Genomic DNA, 18,016 nt, shown 5'->3' on the forward strand with positions numbered 1-18,016 from the left:
GCCCCGTTTCTGTGTTGTTTGTCTCTCCCTTGCTGACTGGGACTGTCTGACCTGCATCTGAACCGCCTGCCCTGATTCTTTGACTGGATGGCTATGCCAATGCCTCATACCTTGTATTGATCAGATTCTCTTGTTGATGACCTGGCTTACTGACTATATACACACACCTTGCTTCTCCAGTGCTTTGCATCGGCACTTTCTAGTTTTCAAGTCTGGCTGCTACCCATACCTTAACCACACTTGTGATGCAACCTGGTGTCCTCTAGCAGCAGAAGTCCAGCTTTCGCATCCTGGTAAAAGGGAAAAGGGCACATAGAAGACTCTACTACCTGGCTGTTACACTAAGCCAAGGTCTAAGTGTTAAGGCCCCGTTCCCACTGAGCAAAACTAGCGGAATTCCGTGGCGGAATTGTCCGCAACTGAATGCCGTTAGCCTCCCGTTCATAATGGGAGTCTATGGAAGGTGCGCGCTCCTGCTCTGTCCGCGCTGAAGAATGAACATGTGGGGTCGCCGCGCGGCCCCCCTCTGATTTCCCCGAGGCGACCACAGGGCGTAAATATACGCCCTGTGTGGTTAAGGGGTTACAGGGGTTGTCCAGCGGGAAATTTTTTTTATTCAAATCAACTGGTGTCAGAAAGTTTAATAGATTTATAATTTACTTTTATTTAAACATCTAAAGTCTTCCCAAACTTACAGTAGAAGCTACTATATGTCCTGCAGGAAATGTTGTTTTATTTACATTCAGACACAGTGCTCTCTGCTGACATCTCTGGTTGAGACAGGAACTGTCCAGAGCAGGAGCAAATCCCCATAGAAAACCTCTCCTGTTCTGTACAGTTCCTGTCTCAGCCAGAGATGTCAGCAGAGAGCACTGTGTCTGAATGTAAAAAAAACACCACTTCCTGCAGGACATAAAGTAGCTTATAAGTATGGGAAGACTTGAGATTTTTAAATAGAAGTAAATTACAAATCTATATAACTTCCTGACACTAGTTGATTTGAAAGAAAAAAAAATTGCTGGACAACCCCTTTAACTACATATAGAGTCCTTAGTCAGTCACCCTATAAAACTTGGTCTCTAAATGAAATATAGCTTTCTCCTGCAATGTGCTTCAAAGAAAATATTAAATGTATTATCTCAGTGGTAAGAATGATAGATAACATTTGTGCGGCTATATAAATACATTTGGAGAAGCTAAAACAGGCTTTCATGTGTCCATATTGCCAGTCTCTGAAAATATATTACATTATATTACAACATCATGCTTTATGACTTGTAATTGTTTCCTAATCTTCTCAATTATTGCTTACTTCTTGTTTGTTCTCATGTCCGTGACCTCATTAGGCAATTTCTGCAGCTGGCAATGTTTCCGCAGGCAGACTTGGAGGGCCACTGTGATAAAATGCCTGAACTGAATCCTCTTGATGTAAATAGACTCACAAAGAAAGATCAAAAAATGTTTTTGTATAAGAAAAAATTGTAAAACTTTTTCTCTGTATTTAAAAAGTTCACCTCCGATTACAGCATGAACACATCTCTACTTTTCAAACATGATTTTGCTCAGAAAGCTTGAAGAAGAATATAGAAATTATATATATATATATATATATATATATATATACTGTATATATACTATATATATATATATATATATATATATATATATATATATATATATATATTTATATATATAGTTTTGGTTACAAATAAAGGGTTGTGTGCCTGACAGATTATAATGACTTAAAGAGATGTACCTGACAGATTTTTGAAGCCAAAGCCAGGAATGAATTTGAAAAGAGGAGTCTCAGTCTTTTCTTTTTGACCTGTTCTCAGTTTATAGTTTGTTCCTGGCTTTGGCTTCAATAATCTGTGAAATAAATCCATGTAAACACACCCTAAGTAATTTTGTGGTAAATTAGAAAAATTGCTTACTTTTGGAATTTTGCCCTGTACTACCTAAGTCCCTATAGTTGACAGCTCTTTGCCTAGATTACTGACCACTGCCCTCTGATCTGTCAGTGGTGGCTGGGCTGTGATATCATTCAGTTGCTGGGACCCGGGGGAGCATTAGTGAGTATGATCTACAGCTTCATATCACAGATGTCTCCAGGACTTTAATATAGGCAGTTTCCATGGGATTCCGGAGGGCCCATGGGAACCGCCCATATTCACTGCGACCCCTGAACTGTCATCCAGGGCCCCTCTTGAGCCCGGGACCCTGTGCACTGAGCCTTTTAACTGTGAGCGTTCCTGATGAGCACTCACAGTTAATAATGAAGCTATGATTGACACAGCGAGGAGCCATAGGCTCCCTGCTTTGCCAGTCTCTCTTGTGGCCATAGGCAGCTTTTTGCCTATAAGAGTTTGTTCCCTCTCCTGGCGCTCGAGTGACATCAGGGGGATGCCTACCTACCAGAAAGACTCTATCTTTATGGGGGGGGGGGATTAGCTACATGGGGGTACCAACTCTTGGGATGCCTAACTACTAGTGAGGTTATCTACATGGGAGGGTTTAGCTACATGGGGGTACTACATCTACCTATCAGGATGACTACCTATGAGGGGTTGGGGATTGGCTACATGGGCCATACTACCTACTGGGGGGCCTGCCTGCACAGGGAGACTGAACTACTATATAAAAAGCAGAGGGGAGACCTGACTATGATATGGAGGCACGAGGGGGTTCATCTACTAAATGAGAGTACAGGGTACAGATGGGGTCTTTCTACTATGTGAGGACATATCGGTGACCTAAGTACTATTTGAGGGCTCAAACTGGGCTTAAATACTATATGGTGCACTAATTGGGCAGTGTTACATTGTAGAGATGGGAACTTTGGGTAGAGGTGAGGATGGTGTAGGAGAGTCGTATCTACAAAGTTGTATCTACCGCTATATGGGTCAGTGTATGAGGGGATTACTGGTCATATAGTGTATTTTATTTAGCAAGGTATGATGGTATTTGTAACTGTGGTGATAATGGTGGTAGTCTCAGTGTAGTGACATTGGATTCTTATATGGTACTATTATTGTGATTGCCTGTAATGCTGGTCTTGGTTTACTGGATATTAGTAATAGTATGGTGGAATTAGTTGCTATGTGGTGATAAAGGTAGTGGTCACGGTGTGGTGATAAAATATATGTTTCTTATATAATGCTATTATTGGTAATGGTCTTAGTTAACTTTGTTTTTTTAGCTCACAATAATACCTCAACCTGAGGACATTGGTGGCCCGGTTTTTGCATAAAAGTAACTGATATTTCTAATTCTGGATAACCCCTTTAAAGTAATATTGTCACCTCCTTCCCATAAGCTTAAGCTTATAGTCTGGACATTTCATATCTTACTGTATAAAGGATTTCTTTGTGGTCTTTCCCCCAAAAATTAATGTTATTGTTGATGGACAGTGCCTTGGGGGTGGGGCCTAAGGGTCATGTAACCACATATCTCCGACCCAGATTAGCTGCATTGGCCCCTCCCCCAACATGATGTTATTGGAATCGGCTGATCTAGAGAGGGCCAGCCTAGGCCTCTAGGTCAGCCCATTCCAATGGCTGTGTAGGGGCAGAGCCTAGAGGCTGATAACAACACGGAGGGGAGGGGCCTACGGTGCAGATGTGGGTGGAGATATGGGACACAATGGCCATTAAGCCCTGCCCCCAAGGCACCGTCCACTAACAATAAGATACATTTTTGAGGGGAGAGAGGACTAAGAAATCCTTTATGCTGTATGATATGAAATGTCCTGAATATAAGCTTAATAATGGTGCTGAGAACTCCTTATGTGGAAAGGGGGTTGACAATATCACTTTAAGAAACAGGCATGCCCCTGAACAGTTACATAACCTAAAACTCCGGGACTCCAATGCAAAATTGGGAGGTATAAAGAGGGCTGAGGAGCTGAGCCCTCTCTATACCCAGTAGACTTAAAGGGTTATTTCAATCTCAACTGACACAGCTAAACTTGAAAGGCTCCCCAAAGTGGAATATGTATATATATTGCCTTATGCTGTTCAATTGCATGACTGCATTAAAAATTAAGGCCCCAAAGTAAAACATTTGTTTGGGATATCTATCTATCGATCTATCTATCTATCTATCTATCTATCTATCTATCTTTCTAATAATATATGCCCTAACAATAAGATCAGCAGGGGTATGAGATCACAGCTACAACATTTACAAGGAAACTATCAGTAGGTTCATACAACTTGTTGAAATGTGTCTGTTGCAGCTGTGATGCTCCATCTAGCACTGGTCTTCTTAGTCTGTGGGAGTTATTTCTTCTAAAATGAATATGCTAATTACTTTTTTGGTGCACTTGGGGCATTCCTTGGCCCCGCCGTGCACTGTCCAGCCCACTGGCTGGTAAGTCCTTACCTACTTATGGATATTCATATAAGCATAAGTAGGCACGTCTCCTCGGAGAGAGTAGGAGGGGACGTACAAGCCTGTGGGCGGGTGGGGCAGTGCGGGAGGGGCTGAGGAATGCCCCAGTGCACCAAAAGAACTGACTAGCTTATTTATTTCAGAAGAAATAACTTGTAAACAGCACCACATAGAAGAATAAGGAGAAAGGCAATTAGCGCCTCAGCCGCAGCACTTACATATCAGCAGGTTCATATGTACAAACCTGCTGATAATTTCCCTTTTCGTGCTTTGCACCAGCTCCATGCTTAAACATTGTGTGGAGTACCACTGGGTTAGAAGGGGCATGGTTAGCAGGGGGCCCACAATTCCTGAACAGCCCATGGCCCATGGTACCCTTAATCCTCTCCTGCCAGCACAACGTGCATAACTGTGGCGCAGTCCTGGGTTCAATTTTGAACAAGGACAACATCTGCACGGAGCTTGTATGTTCCCTAAATATTGCGTGGGGGCAGGGCTAGAAGGGGCATGGGTAGCAGGGGCCCACAATTTCTAAACAGCCCGGGGTCCATGGACATTGGATTTACATCCATCACCAAGTGATTGCATATCCTAAAGAGACACACAATCCTTCGTAATAGTGGGAAACCCCTTTAAATACAATATTTGCAATGCAACATTTGATGTGATTGAGCAGAAATATTAGTAACTTAGTTTTATGCATTATTTCTGTACTGTATATATATATATATATAAAAGTAAATTATATGGGCATATTTTGCCTATACCAAGCATTGTAATTGATAATTGTAATTTTTTTGGGATCACTTTTAATCTTAGCCAAAATATAGATTATAAAAAAGAACATGTTCAGTATGAGGTTCTGCTTAGCAAAAAAAGAATCTCTGTGAGACATTCCATTCAAGTAGGTGTTTCTGAGTAGATGACTGCTAATACGTCTCTTGATAGGAGTGTTATATCTAGACAGTTTGTACCTGCCCATAGTCAGTAAAAGTAGGTTATATTTATAGGAATACTCTTTTAAGTTTCTGTCTAAATGAAGGCTTTCAGTCTTTTGTGCATCTTCCCCTCTGACCTCTACCGTCTTCTCTTTTCTTTAGGTGATAACATGAATGGGTTTACTTCAGGTTAGAAGCTTCTGTTTGCAGCTGTTTTACAGTCAACATTTTATGCAACGCTTTGGGTTAACCATTATCTTTCCTCTAATTCGTGCACCCATGACAACCAGCAGATAAATAATAGATGCTGTTGATCCAACAACTGTAATATCAAGTAAAGCTACAAGTTTGCTAGCAGCAACAGTGCCCCTAAAATCCTCAACAAATGCAGGAGCGGAGAGAATACACGCCACACTATGTACCCACTCTGGACTCATTAGGTGTTATTACTATAATGCACTGTGTCCCTCAGCACTTGTTACATGTCAGTAGCATAGCAGTGACAGTCTCAGTGGGAGGAGATAGTGTTGGGTGCTTTTCTCCCAGTCACTGCTGTCTCTGCATTAGGAGATGTGTGAAGTGGGGTGTAAGTGCTGCCACAGGCAGACATACAGGCAGGACTACTAATAGCCAGCACTGAATCTCTGCTGTCACTAAAGAAGAGCCATTGCAACTACTAAGTGGGGACAATGACCGAGCCCAGCAGCAGGAAAGAGGGATTTAAAAAATGCAGGAGCGCCACTTTCAGCATTGATGGCTTCAGCTTTACCATAGGTAAGAACTTCATTTTATTATGATGTTCTGCCTTACATTCTTACGACTGATGCTCAGTTCTTCGTATGTGTTTTTTTTTTTTAACAATTCCGGTGTAAAAATAGATAATGCTTTCTATTGTTAACTCTTTTATAATATTGCTGCCAGGAGCAGAACAAGAGGCTCATGTGATAAACCAGAGAAAATCGAGAACAAGAATAATCTTTTATCATATTGGCATTTTGTATCCTTAGCTACTGCATTGTAAATAGCTGATCCTTGGTGTGTTGTACAATAATAGGATGTGAAAGTTTGTGAAGTTTTCCTGAAGAGTGCTTTGGTTTATCAGGTGCTTGTGTACAATGCACTTGTTGCGGAACAGCTTGTTCTGTGTGTATGCCGATAAATGCCAGGTACAGTACTTGTCAGCTCCATCTATACTCCCTCCAGTGTGTTTTGTTTGGTTACATCTATATACAGTACAATACCTGTGTTTGTGTGTAACAATGCATCAGCAATTGAGAAGGTCTACTGTCAATTACTTGTCAGTTTAGATAAGTGTCCTATGTATAATGTATAATGTTGGTTAAAAAATACAGAATATATAGACATTCTCCTATAAGCAATACCATTAAAATGTCCGACTGAAGAAGTGTACAACATTGACACATGTGTACAGATTATCAGGTGCAAAGCGTAAATTACGCATTTGCGTACGCATTTAATTTGCATTCATTTGCGTACACAGTTGTGTACAGATTGTATACGTTTTGGTGTAGAATTGCACACATGTGTACAGATCATCAGGCACAAAGCGTAAATTACGTTTGCAAGTTCAAATATGTTCAAAAATTATTGTTATAACCATTCTGATCATCAAACAAATTTGTTTGTGATCGGAGAGCACGAACAATTAGTGTCATGTTTTTACGAACATATGAACATTTAGGAACATGTTTGCTCATCACTATTATCTACAAAGGTACCTGTCAAGGGTGTAATATACAGTTAGATAAAGAAGTGACACAACTTTAAAGGGGTTATCCAGCGCTACAAAAACATGGCCACTTTCTTCCAGAGACAGCACCACTCTTGTCTCCAGTTTGGGTGGAGTTATGCTGCTCAGTTCTATTGAAGTGAGTGGAGCTTAATTGCAAACTGCACCTGAACTGGAGACAAGAGTAGTGTTGTCTCTGAAAGAAAGTGGCCATGTTTTTGTAGCACTGCATAACCCCTTAAGGGTATATTCACACGGACGGGCTCGCAGTGAGATTCTCGCTGCGAGCCCGGCAGGTCCTGGCAGTTCCCATACACTACATACTTGCTGCGGTCTAAACGACTGCAGCGAATATGTAATTATACCGCCCTTAACCCCTTCTGCTCCCCCGCTGTGTATATACTTTACCTGTCCTCGCTGCACGGGTCCGGCGTCCTGCTCTCCCGCCCGGCCAATCAGTGGCTGCGGCTGGGCAACACACTGATTGGCTGGACAGGAGAGCAGGACGCCGGACCCGTGCAGCGAGGACAGGTAAAGTATATACACAGCGGGGGAGCAGAAGGGGTTAAGGGCGGTATAATTACATACTCGCTGCGGTCGTTTAGACCGCAGCAAGTATGTAGTGTATGGGAACTGCCAGGACCTGCCGGGCTCGCAGCGAGAATCTCGCTGCGAGCCCGACCGTGTGAATATACCCTTAAAGTTTTTGTTTCTTTTTACAACCATGATGAATTTGCAGTTGTGCAGTTGCAGCTGACAATGAAAAATTGTGTTGCCTCATTTTATATAATAGAGCTTGTGCACCTGGCTTGGTACCTATCCACGGCAACCTGATCTTCCAGCATCAGTTGCAACTGTAATTGACATTCATTTACTGGTAAAAGTGATTGCAGCCTTAAAAATTAAACAAATCAGTTTTTTTTATACTAAAAAAATGGCTGAAATTTACCAGCCATTTTTGGATAAAAACAATATGTCGAAACTGTCTAAGTGTTAAAAAGAACTTATGTTTAAAGATGCTGACACTGCTAGAAAACTGATGGAGACACATGGTGCCTTTCATATATCTGTCTGTGCTTCTAGGATGAAGAAAAGCGCTTTTATTCTCTGGTCTAAATAGTCAAATAGGGTTTTACAGGCTCCATAATAGCTGCAAGTTGAATGCCTACTCTCTCTCCCTCCTCCCTTGATTGACACCTGAAAGTTGAGTCCCAAGCTTCAGGAGCTTGGGAAGGCCTCTTTGACTCTTTATTCTGTATAATTAAAGCATTTTTCTATGTTCTGGAAGCACAGACAGAGATATAAAGGTAAAAAGCAAAGAAGAAAACTAAAGAGGGAGATTGCGAAACTTTCTTCTCTGTAAAGAAAACTCCCTTGATCTGTGCAAGTCCAGCACCATCTTGAGTAGGTAGATCAATCACAGCCAGTCTCTAAAATCAGAGTTTATCACCATGCAAACCACCTAAATGCAAACCACCTGTAAGACTAAACAACAGAAGGCCCAGAGAAAAACTTTGCTAGAAAACATCTAAAAAACCTGCTCAGTTCTGGAACAAGATTCTTCATACAAGTGAAACCAGCATATAGGACCCTATTTCACAGAGCGATAATCTGCTATATCAGGTCAATTCGGCAGATCATCACTCCGTGTAATAAAGGCAACAATCAGCCGATGACAATGATCATCAGCTGATCGTATAACCAGGTAGAAGCAGCAGCACCAATGGACACCAAACTTGCCTTTTCATGGGATGCACGCTGGTAAACCCACAATCCCTCAAGTGGGTAAGGATAGTATGATATGGAAAAGGTCCAACAGCATCCACAGTATACTTGACAAAGACTCCGGATAGAGTCGAAACGTCGTAATCATGTAAGCTGACTCCTACAATAAAGCATTGAAGTTTTACTGCGGATGCTGTTGGACCTTTTCCAAATCAGCTGATCGTGTCTTTAGGTCTTCCCTGATGTTCCGCTAACTTCAGCCAGCTCCTGGAAGTGTCTGATATGACACTGCGGAGTAAGGGACGAAGCTAGCAGGACATCAGTGAGGTATGTATAACTTTATTATTTTCACTTATTAAGGCACTTATTACGCCAAGGGCTGCATGAACATCTTTAATGATGTCTGTGCAGCCCTTGCTGTACGATTTTGGAGCCGTGTATGGGCTCAGTAAGCGAGCGCCGATCCAGCAGATCGACGTTCACTTACATAAGGTCATGGGGCTGTGTAATACAGCCCTTATTTGTACCAGAATAATGGGAAGAGCACAGTAGGATTACAGTAGGATTCATGATCTGAAGCTTCTTACATTATTTCTCACACATAGTGGAGGTATGGTGGTGTTATGACATAGACATATAGTATATGGATGTTATTGGTAGTGGGTAACTGATATTTATTATAATATGACTAAGGATAGATGTATTGGGATGAATTCTGACATATACACGGCTATACTTTCTGCAATGATAATAGGGTGGAGCCTCCCAGCATAGAAACCTAAGAATTTCTTACAGCACAGAGATAAAATATTCTCCAATGAATTAATAAGTCATCCTCCTGACCTCAACCAGATTAAGGATGCTTATTACTTCCTGAAGAGAGTAAACCGGGCATTGGTGATGTCCATGCATTCCAGGCTTAAGGCTTAATCTATGGAAGGAGGAGGGGCCAAGGGGGATGAGCGAGCAGAAAGAGGAGACAAACAGCTCTGCTGTTTGGAGATTGTCAGAGCACATAAAATGCTGAATTCACAGGTGAGAAAGGTCAGTGTGGTCGGTTAACTTGATGAGATAACTTTGCAGGATGATATGCTCTGTGCATGGCTGCCTTTTCTCCTCTTCATGCTCACTCATCCCCCTCGGTCACTCTCCCCTCCATAGACCATAATGGACACAGAAAACAAGTTTTTTCTGAAGTTGGGGGGGGGGGGGGCTTCAAAACAGCTTTTTGACTACTATTGATACTTATTGATTTCTGAAAAGTGACTTTTAATTAAATGACAGTTATGCTTTAAAGGGGTGATTTAGCATTAGAATAACATGCCAACTTTGTTCAAGAGACAACTACTCCACTCTTGTCTCCAGTTAGGGTGTGCTTGGCAATTAAGCTCCATTGACTTAATTCACTTCAATGGAACTGAGGTACAAAACCGCACCCAAACTGAAGATTTGCCTTTGATTCTGGCCTATTGTGGTGGTATACAGAGGCTAATGGTGAAAATGGTGTCTTTGTCCTTTCTGGACCGGCATATGCCACACTGCAAAAATTCTTCAGGAATGGTATGAGGAACATAAAGACTTCTAGCTTAAAGGATCTGCTTAGTGCGAGATACAAGAGGACACCTTTTTTCTTGATGGATCAGAGCTGTTTTGGCAACTTGATGTTAGCCTATACAACATTGGGCAGGTGGTTTTAAGGTTATGGCTATTTGGGGTAAATATTTATACAGTGTATATATATATATATATATATATATATATATATATATATGTATCGCCTCTGGCAACAACCATATGTTTTGCATGTTGCTTAGTTTGAACTCCAAAATGTTTTCTGGGCCATTAAAATGTCTTTTTGACATTAGGTAAACACATAATTGCCACTGTGTTCCACATTGACTGGCAGTCACTCCTGGATTAAACATTCTTCGGGATAAGCCAAAGTTTGATTCTCTAGCGAGCCTTTCCACCTGCCTTGCAGCCACTGAGCTATTCATGTTGGATTAATTAGGGTGTCAAATCTCTATTTAAATTGCCTGCTTGTTCTGATTTCTAAGGTCTCATTATACTTTTGTAGAGGTGGCACCCTGACTACTCCGAGGCACAGCTGCCTGCTGCTTCCCAGGCTGTATGACTGCTATCAGATAGTTATTCAACATTATGTAAAGATCTTCATCAAATAAACCATTATTGTTATTAGCAGAAGGGTTTAAGTGACTGCACGTACAGTACACAGCCTAGGCAGAGATTACTAGAGGCATGCATTATTCAATATTCAGAGTATTTTGGCTTTGGTTAGATCTGGCCCTTTAGACAGCTCTAGTGTCCTTTAATTCTTATTTAATGAGGCTTCTTGTTCTGCAGCCACTCATAGAAATAGATATAAATCTTTACAAGAATGTGGAATTTTGTTATGACAACTTAACATTAAATGCCACTGATATCCTTTACAAGCATTTCTCCGAAGCTCATAGGGTGACTGTGTGTAAGCCTCTTTGAGCTCTTTGAGCTTGATGTGCTCCATGTACTTCATGTTACTGCTGTCTTTATGTGACAGGTGAATGATAAAATAGACCTACAAATTAAATGTTATCTCTAAAGGAGATTCTGTAGCTGTGCCAGAGGGCATAGGAGACGTCATCTTCGATGCTAAGTAACAATAATGAGAGCTGGAGGCCTTGTGTGTGCTCAGTACATGTGCTCCAAAAATACTGGCATGATACAACAATGTGTGATATGGCTTTTAATCACAAAGTCATAGCTGTGATTTTCCTGGCAAATATTTATCAAATGATTACTAGTTCAATCTGTTCTTTTATTTCCATATTAAACTCTGTGCAGGAAAAGTGAGCCACTTGTTAGCACAATGAGATCCCTGCCAGGAACCCTGTAATATTGCAGGCTGCAGGAAGCGGAGCAGCGTAATCTAGAACAGCCAGCTAGTGAAAACATCTCACAGACTACATCATAAGATACAGTTTGTTGTTATTTCTTTAATTACTAGCTTGGTGCAGAATTTATGTACAGTATATATATTGATTTCAGTCTCTGTGTTTTATTTATTGCAAAATATGGTAATAACAACATTATTGCAACAAAGTATTAGTCCTACTTTGCAAGAAGTAGTTAAGCAAGCCATGGCAACCTAGAAACACATAGGTGTATATACATGTAAATATGTGCAGGGCTATTTGAAGCAGCTGTTGTGATGTAAACACTCAAGGCCACCAAGAGACATGTACTGCAGCATTATGTACAGAACGTGTCTTCATTTCACAGTAAAAAATTATATTAAAGTAACAATACAAATTCACAAATAGACACTGTTAAATAGACACGACAAACAATTAGATAGTTGTACCTTATAGACTAACACCTTCTTCTTGGTAATGTTTATGGAATTTGCCACCACATCAACCCCTTTACTTAACATTTTTATCGCATTTTGCCACCTAAATACAGAGGATACAGGGGATGAGTGAAAAGGGAGAACAGATAAGCAGCCCAGCGGTTTGGAGATTGTCTGAGCACATAAAATACTGGATTCAGAGGTCAGAGGTCAACTCTGTGAGCGAAGATTGCAGAATGTAGTGTTTTGCAGGGCTGCCTTTTCTCCTCTCCGTGTTCACTCCTCCTCCTTGACCCCTCCCCCTCCATAGAGCATATTGGACACAGAAATCCTGCTTCTTTTGAAGTGAGGGGGAAGGTAGGAAAACAGCTTTTTCAGTACAGAAGGAAACTCTTTTGCTTAATAAAACCTATTACAGGGTTTCTTAAAATCGCTTGTACTATTGATACTTTCTGAAAAGGGACATTTAAATGAAATTTATGCTTTAAGTGAAGTTGTGGTTTGGGAGTACTGTGAAGCAATCCAGAGAATATGCAAAAGGTCCATTTTAGATGGTCACAATACAGCCACAATGTAGAGTTTGTATAACAGTGGCAATACCGAGATCTTAGCGGAATCCGTAGGTGTACTGTAGGCGTGTACCAGTTTTGTAGCTATAAGATACAAATGTAGTAAGGAGAAGTATTCAGCTCACCACACCTGCAAGGTATCCACCTGTCCGATGCATGGTGGTGCAAGCTTCACCATGTATTGGACAATAAAGGCCAGTAAGCCTGGATTCCATCCATAATACTTTATTTGGTCTTCACATAAAATACAGATTTAGCAGCTTTTGCTGAAGCGTTTTGTCCGGCCAAAACACGCGAGCTAAGCTGTTAAATCTGTATTTTATGTGAAGACCAAATAAAGTATTATGGATGGAATCCAGGTTTGCTGGCCTTTATCATCATAGGACACAAACGCAGCCATATTTCAGCTGACACATAAGCCCATGGGGTTGTCAGGAAATCATATTCATGGTTATGATCCCTTATGTACCTCTTTATCTTTAAATTATTTAGCAACTTATAGATATCTACACAAGGGGAATTGCTTCAAGTGTATTGAATGGTAAGGGATTTAGCATTGTACCAAGTACGACAGCAATCTACACTGAAACACATTAAGGGGAATCTGTCAGCTGCAATTCAATTTCCAAACTGCTAAAACTACTAGATAACTTTTAGGTCAAGGAGACACATGGTACCTTTTATATATCCAGCTGTGCCTCCAGAACATAGAAAAAAAGTTTTTATTCTTCAGTACAAAGAGTCAAAGAGGCGTTTCCAAGCCCCTAATCTGCTACAAGCTGTAACACCTCCTTGTTACGTCCCATCCCTACTTGATTGTCTGTCAGGGTGTCATTTCCAGCTGATTAACAATCAAGTAGGAAGAGGGAGGGGGAGCAGTGAGGCATAACAGCTCTTAGCACTTGAACTTCAGGAGTTTGGAAAAAACTCTTTGACTCTTTGTACAAAAAAATGAATGGGGCCTGTTCCATTTTGATAAATTTAGTGTGGGTAGAAAAGTGAATCTGTCATTTGCATTTCAGGCTTGTAACTGCTGACATTGACAGATACCTGTTATATCAAGAACACACATGGCGGGGGGGGGGGGGGTTGTTATCAAAAGTGTTCTAAATCGAAAGCGGTCTATATTATGCCATTAGAACACTTTTGATAACAACCCCCCCCCGCCATGTGTGTCCTTGATATAACAGTTATCTGTCAATGTCAGCAGTTACAAGCCTGAAATGCAAATAACAGATTCACATGTAATCATTAGCAATAAATAATGTTAAATTAGCAGAAAAGGTGATTTAGTGATTTGGTCTTTAGTAACAGCAAATGCAGAAAATGATGACAATTGGCCCAGTGAAAATGAATGCTGATTGGCCAGCAGCCATGCGCTGCGCAGCTAAGTAAACTAAAAAAGCTAAAAACTAAGTAGGACATTTATCAAGATTGGTGTGCGCCAGTCTTAGATAAAGCCCGCACCCTTTTTCAGGCTAGTTTTACCATGAGGCGCACGCGTCCCTGGTGCAGGCATTGTGCAAAAGTCTGCTTGCTCTGAAGCAGATGTCGAATTTTTCCTGGTTTATACCGGTTTCCAGACGCAAACCTTGAAAAATGAGGTACGGGAGGAGGCCAGGCAAGTGGGGGTTATGCTGTTTTATGCTGCTTGAAGATAACTACTTTTTGAAAACAAATCAATGTTTGGCATTAAGTCAGCTGTGTTTAACTATAGTCGTCGATTTAGTTTATGCACTGTCCTGGTTACATTAGGAGAGCAACTTGTAAGCAGGTATTACCATTGGGAATATCTGAGCAGTGATTATGTGCATGGCATATCTCTTTCCACCTTAGAGAGTAAACTTGGCTTTTGGGAAGTGTGGAAGAAACAAGCCATACATCTCCATAGTAACATATTGTGTAACACATTTGAAAAAACAATGCAGCATGGCTACAGAAATCCCAACATCATGAGATGTCAAGGCTTTTCTCATCAGAAGAGTTGAATGCATCACAGCTCTTATTATTTGCCAGTGATTATTCTGAATCAGAGAAATGAATAGCAGAAGAGAACTTGGGTTTGAACCCGTGACCGCTGTCAACAGAATTTAAAGAATCTGAATGACACTTCAGTGAAAAAAAGTGTTACATATAGCATTATCTGTTGTATAACATGGCTCTGAGACCTTCCTAAGGATTAGTCAGTGATGAAAGTAAAAATAGAAAATGTTTTAGTACAGTTGGAACACCATCCCAAATCCTGGGAGGAAATAGGTTATTGGATACAATATTTGGTGTAAAAACGCACCATTCTCTTCATTGGTAATCTCTGTAATTCACTTACATTTTCTATATTCAAATGTGCCTATCCCACGATTAAGACCTAAAAGAGTCTTCACATTTGGAATCAATTTTCCAGTTTGAGGCTATGTTCCTACAATGTCTTGTGGCCAAATGAAATATTATAAAATAACAGCCATCATATATACAGCAACGGGTGTTATTTAGCCTCAAACGGACAAAATAAGACATTGGGGGACATTTATCAAATGTCCGGCTAAGGTGTATGCCAGGGAGAAGGCACAGATTCGCCCCTTCTCCCTGGCATACGGAGGCCGTATCCCTTGCTCACGCAATGGATTCACTAAGAGGCGTGCGTCTCTTAGTGAATTCAGCGGGGGAAAGAGGGCGGGGTCTACTAGTACACCGGTCTTCATAAATCCCGATCCATTGTGGGAAAATAGCCTAAGTTTAGAATTATCTACAGAATTTAGAATTTATCTACATAAAAGATTTAGTATGGGGGTATTCAAACATACAGAATCTACGAACGGGTAAGCTGTGTAGTAGAATCAATCATTGCCCAGCTTCACTTATCAATATATTGCCAGGAGCAGGGAAAGTGTTTGAATCTTCGCGGCACTGTAACAACACAGCTGTGCAAAGATTTAAAGACTTTTCGTGCTCCCCGCATCATATTGATACATGATGCCAGGCAGTGACCGTAATCGAGTATGTATATTTTAGGGGTGGGGGTGGGAGTCGGGGGTCGGAAAGGGGGGGATCAGAGCCACATAGGTTATTCAGACACATTACAAAGTTATATAACTTTGTAATGTGTGGTAAATTAGCTAAAAAAAAAGTCTTATTTGCCCTTTAATGATTTGCCCTTTAATTCTATATATAACATAAAAGAAGAGTTTACAATGTGAAAGCTCTTTGGGGGAATGTATCAGTTTTTTTGAGCTGTGCAGAATTTTATGGTTGCATTAGGTGTAATGCCTTATTCACACGTCAGTATATTTTTCCAATCTGCAAATTTCAGTCAGTAACAATCCGCAAATTCAGTCCGTATTGCATCTGTATTGCATCCGTAAAAAAATACGGACCCCATAGAGTTGTATTGGGTGTGTCAGTTACTGTCCGTACTAGGGCCTGTCCTTTTTTTTTTTTGCGGAACGGATTGCAGCCCAGTACACAACACGTATGTGTGTATGGGTCCATTGAAATACATTGGTCCTATTTTTCTGCAGATCCGCAATTGCGGACAGGAATAGGATGTGTGAATAGGGCGTTAGTGCCTTGATAATTTTTGTGCAACTTTTGCCTAAAATAGTTTGGCTAAAAATACTTTACTAGAACTAACAACAGAGTGGGAATTTTACAGCCCATTTTGGCGGGTGCTCTATAACATACCAATATACTGTAGATTGTAAAACAAACTACACTAATAGTACTGTGCAGTACTACTGCACAATTTTAACACCAAAATTTAAAACTTGTACATGATAAATCATCCAAAAACCATGCCTCCTCCTGGCGCAAAAAAAATGAGTAATGGGGAACGTGGTGCAATGTTGAAGAAAAAAATACACTGCGCTAAAATGTAGTATTAGCGAAGAGCGCAAACAAGTTGATACATGTGCCGCTTTATGTTTAAAGGTGCTTGAAATCTACATGTTCTTACAACTATAAATTAATTGAATTCCATTTATTGTATGCTTTTGGATTTCTATAGCTAAGTATTTTACAGTTGTGCATATTTGTTGCATTTTTGGGCTATGGTCCGAATATGGGAAGATAGCTGGGAAAGATGTCTGTCTTGTCATGGTCATAATTCGGGGGCATAATTATAACAAGATGGCTGACTTTCCCCACTATAGTTCTATAGTGTGAACAAGCCTTAACATGTGTTTTCTGTTTTGCTTGCAGCTAAAGGCCATGTTCAGACGCTGTATGAACATTGGCCATTGTTTGACGGAATGACCGATGTCTCAGATGCACATTTGGGTGTGCCCGCACTCCAGTTAGCCATAGAGCACAATGTTAAGCACTGGCGGGAGCCGTACTTTAGATTGTGTGCACCAGCTATCTTGTATGGCCAATGTTCACTGAATAGAGGCCACACAAAATAGACCTGTCAGTTATTCTTTGCTGCCTAAGGGAACAACAGCCGTAGTGCATACAGTGTTTATACACTATGGCTGTTGTTCCATATAATCTAATGTAATGCCACACTGTAAATAAACTGTGGCCGTTATTTATTGTAAAAATATGTGTCCTAAAAATGTATCAAAAAATGTACAGTGTGAACATAACCCTAATATAAATATATATATATATATATATATATATATATATGTGTGTGTGTGTGTGTGTGTGTGTGTGTGTGTGTGTGTGTGTGTGTGTGTGTATTTATCATGTTCTGCAAAAACACATTATGCTGAGTTATGCTGAAATATTTTATCTAGTAAAACCTTTTGCAATCTCTCATAGACCACCATAGTTCTTAGGCCACCATGAGGGATCCTTCCTATTCATCATGGTTATTATAAAAATGAAAATCAGTGTGAAAAGAGCCTTATATTAATAGCTATTATGAAATATTCCTAGTACTAATGATTTATTTTGTATAAATAAGTTTACAGCGTAAACAAAGGTGGACAAATTACCATCTAAACAGGATTTACAGTTTTGGAAACAGAACATGGCCCTTGCCCCACCAAGATTTATCAATACATCAGAACTAAGCAGTTTTGGCCAGTCAGTAATAACAAGGGTAGTGAATACTCCTACATGTAAATAATCTACATATTAACCCTTTAAGGACAGGGCCCATTTTCGTTTTTGCGTTTTCGGTTTTTCCTCCTTGTGTTTAAAAGGCCATAGCACTTGCATTTTTCCACCTAGAAACCCACATGAGCCCTTATTTTTTGCGTCACTAATTGTACTTTGCAATGACAGGCTGAATTTTTGCATTTGGTACACTACGAAACCAGAAAAAAATTCAATGTGTGGTGAAATTGAAAAA

General features: G+C 40.5%; 1 protein-coding gene across 7 annotated transcripts in view; it reads left to right on the top strand.

Moving 5' to 3' along the window:
• Positions 1–5,901: 5,901 nt before the first annotated feature.
• Positions 5,902–18,016, top strand: part of PDE1C (phosphodiesterase 1C) — a 553,045-nt gene continuing 540,930 nt past the window's right edge. For all 7 annotated transcript variants that reach the window (XM_069958459.1, XM_069958460.1, XM_069958462.1 and 4 more), the window contains exon 1: positions 5,902–6,104. In XM_069958459.1, the coding sequence (XP_069814560.1) occupies positions 6,020–6,104 (85 nt within the window). In that variant the 5' untranslated portion in view covers positions 5,902–6,019. The remainder of the gene's footprint in view (positions 6,105–18,016) is intronic.

The sequence above is a fragment of the Dendropsophus ebraccatus genome, chromosome 2 (assembly GCF_027789765.1).
Source record: "Dendropsophus ebraccatus isolate aDenEbr1 chromosome 2, aDenEbr1.pat, whole genome shotgun sequence".
Lineage (NCBI taxonomy): Eukaryota > Metazoa > Chordata > Amphibia > Anura > Hylidae > Dendropsophus > Dendropsophus ebraccatus.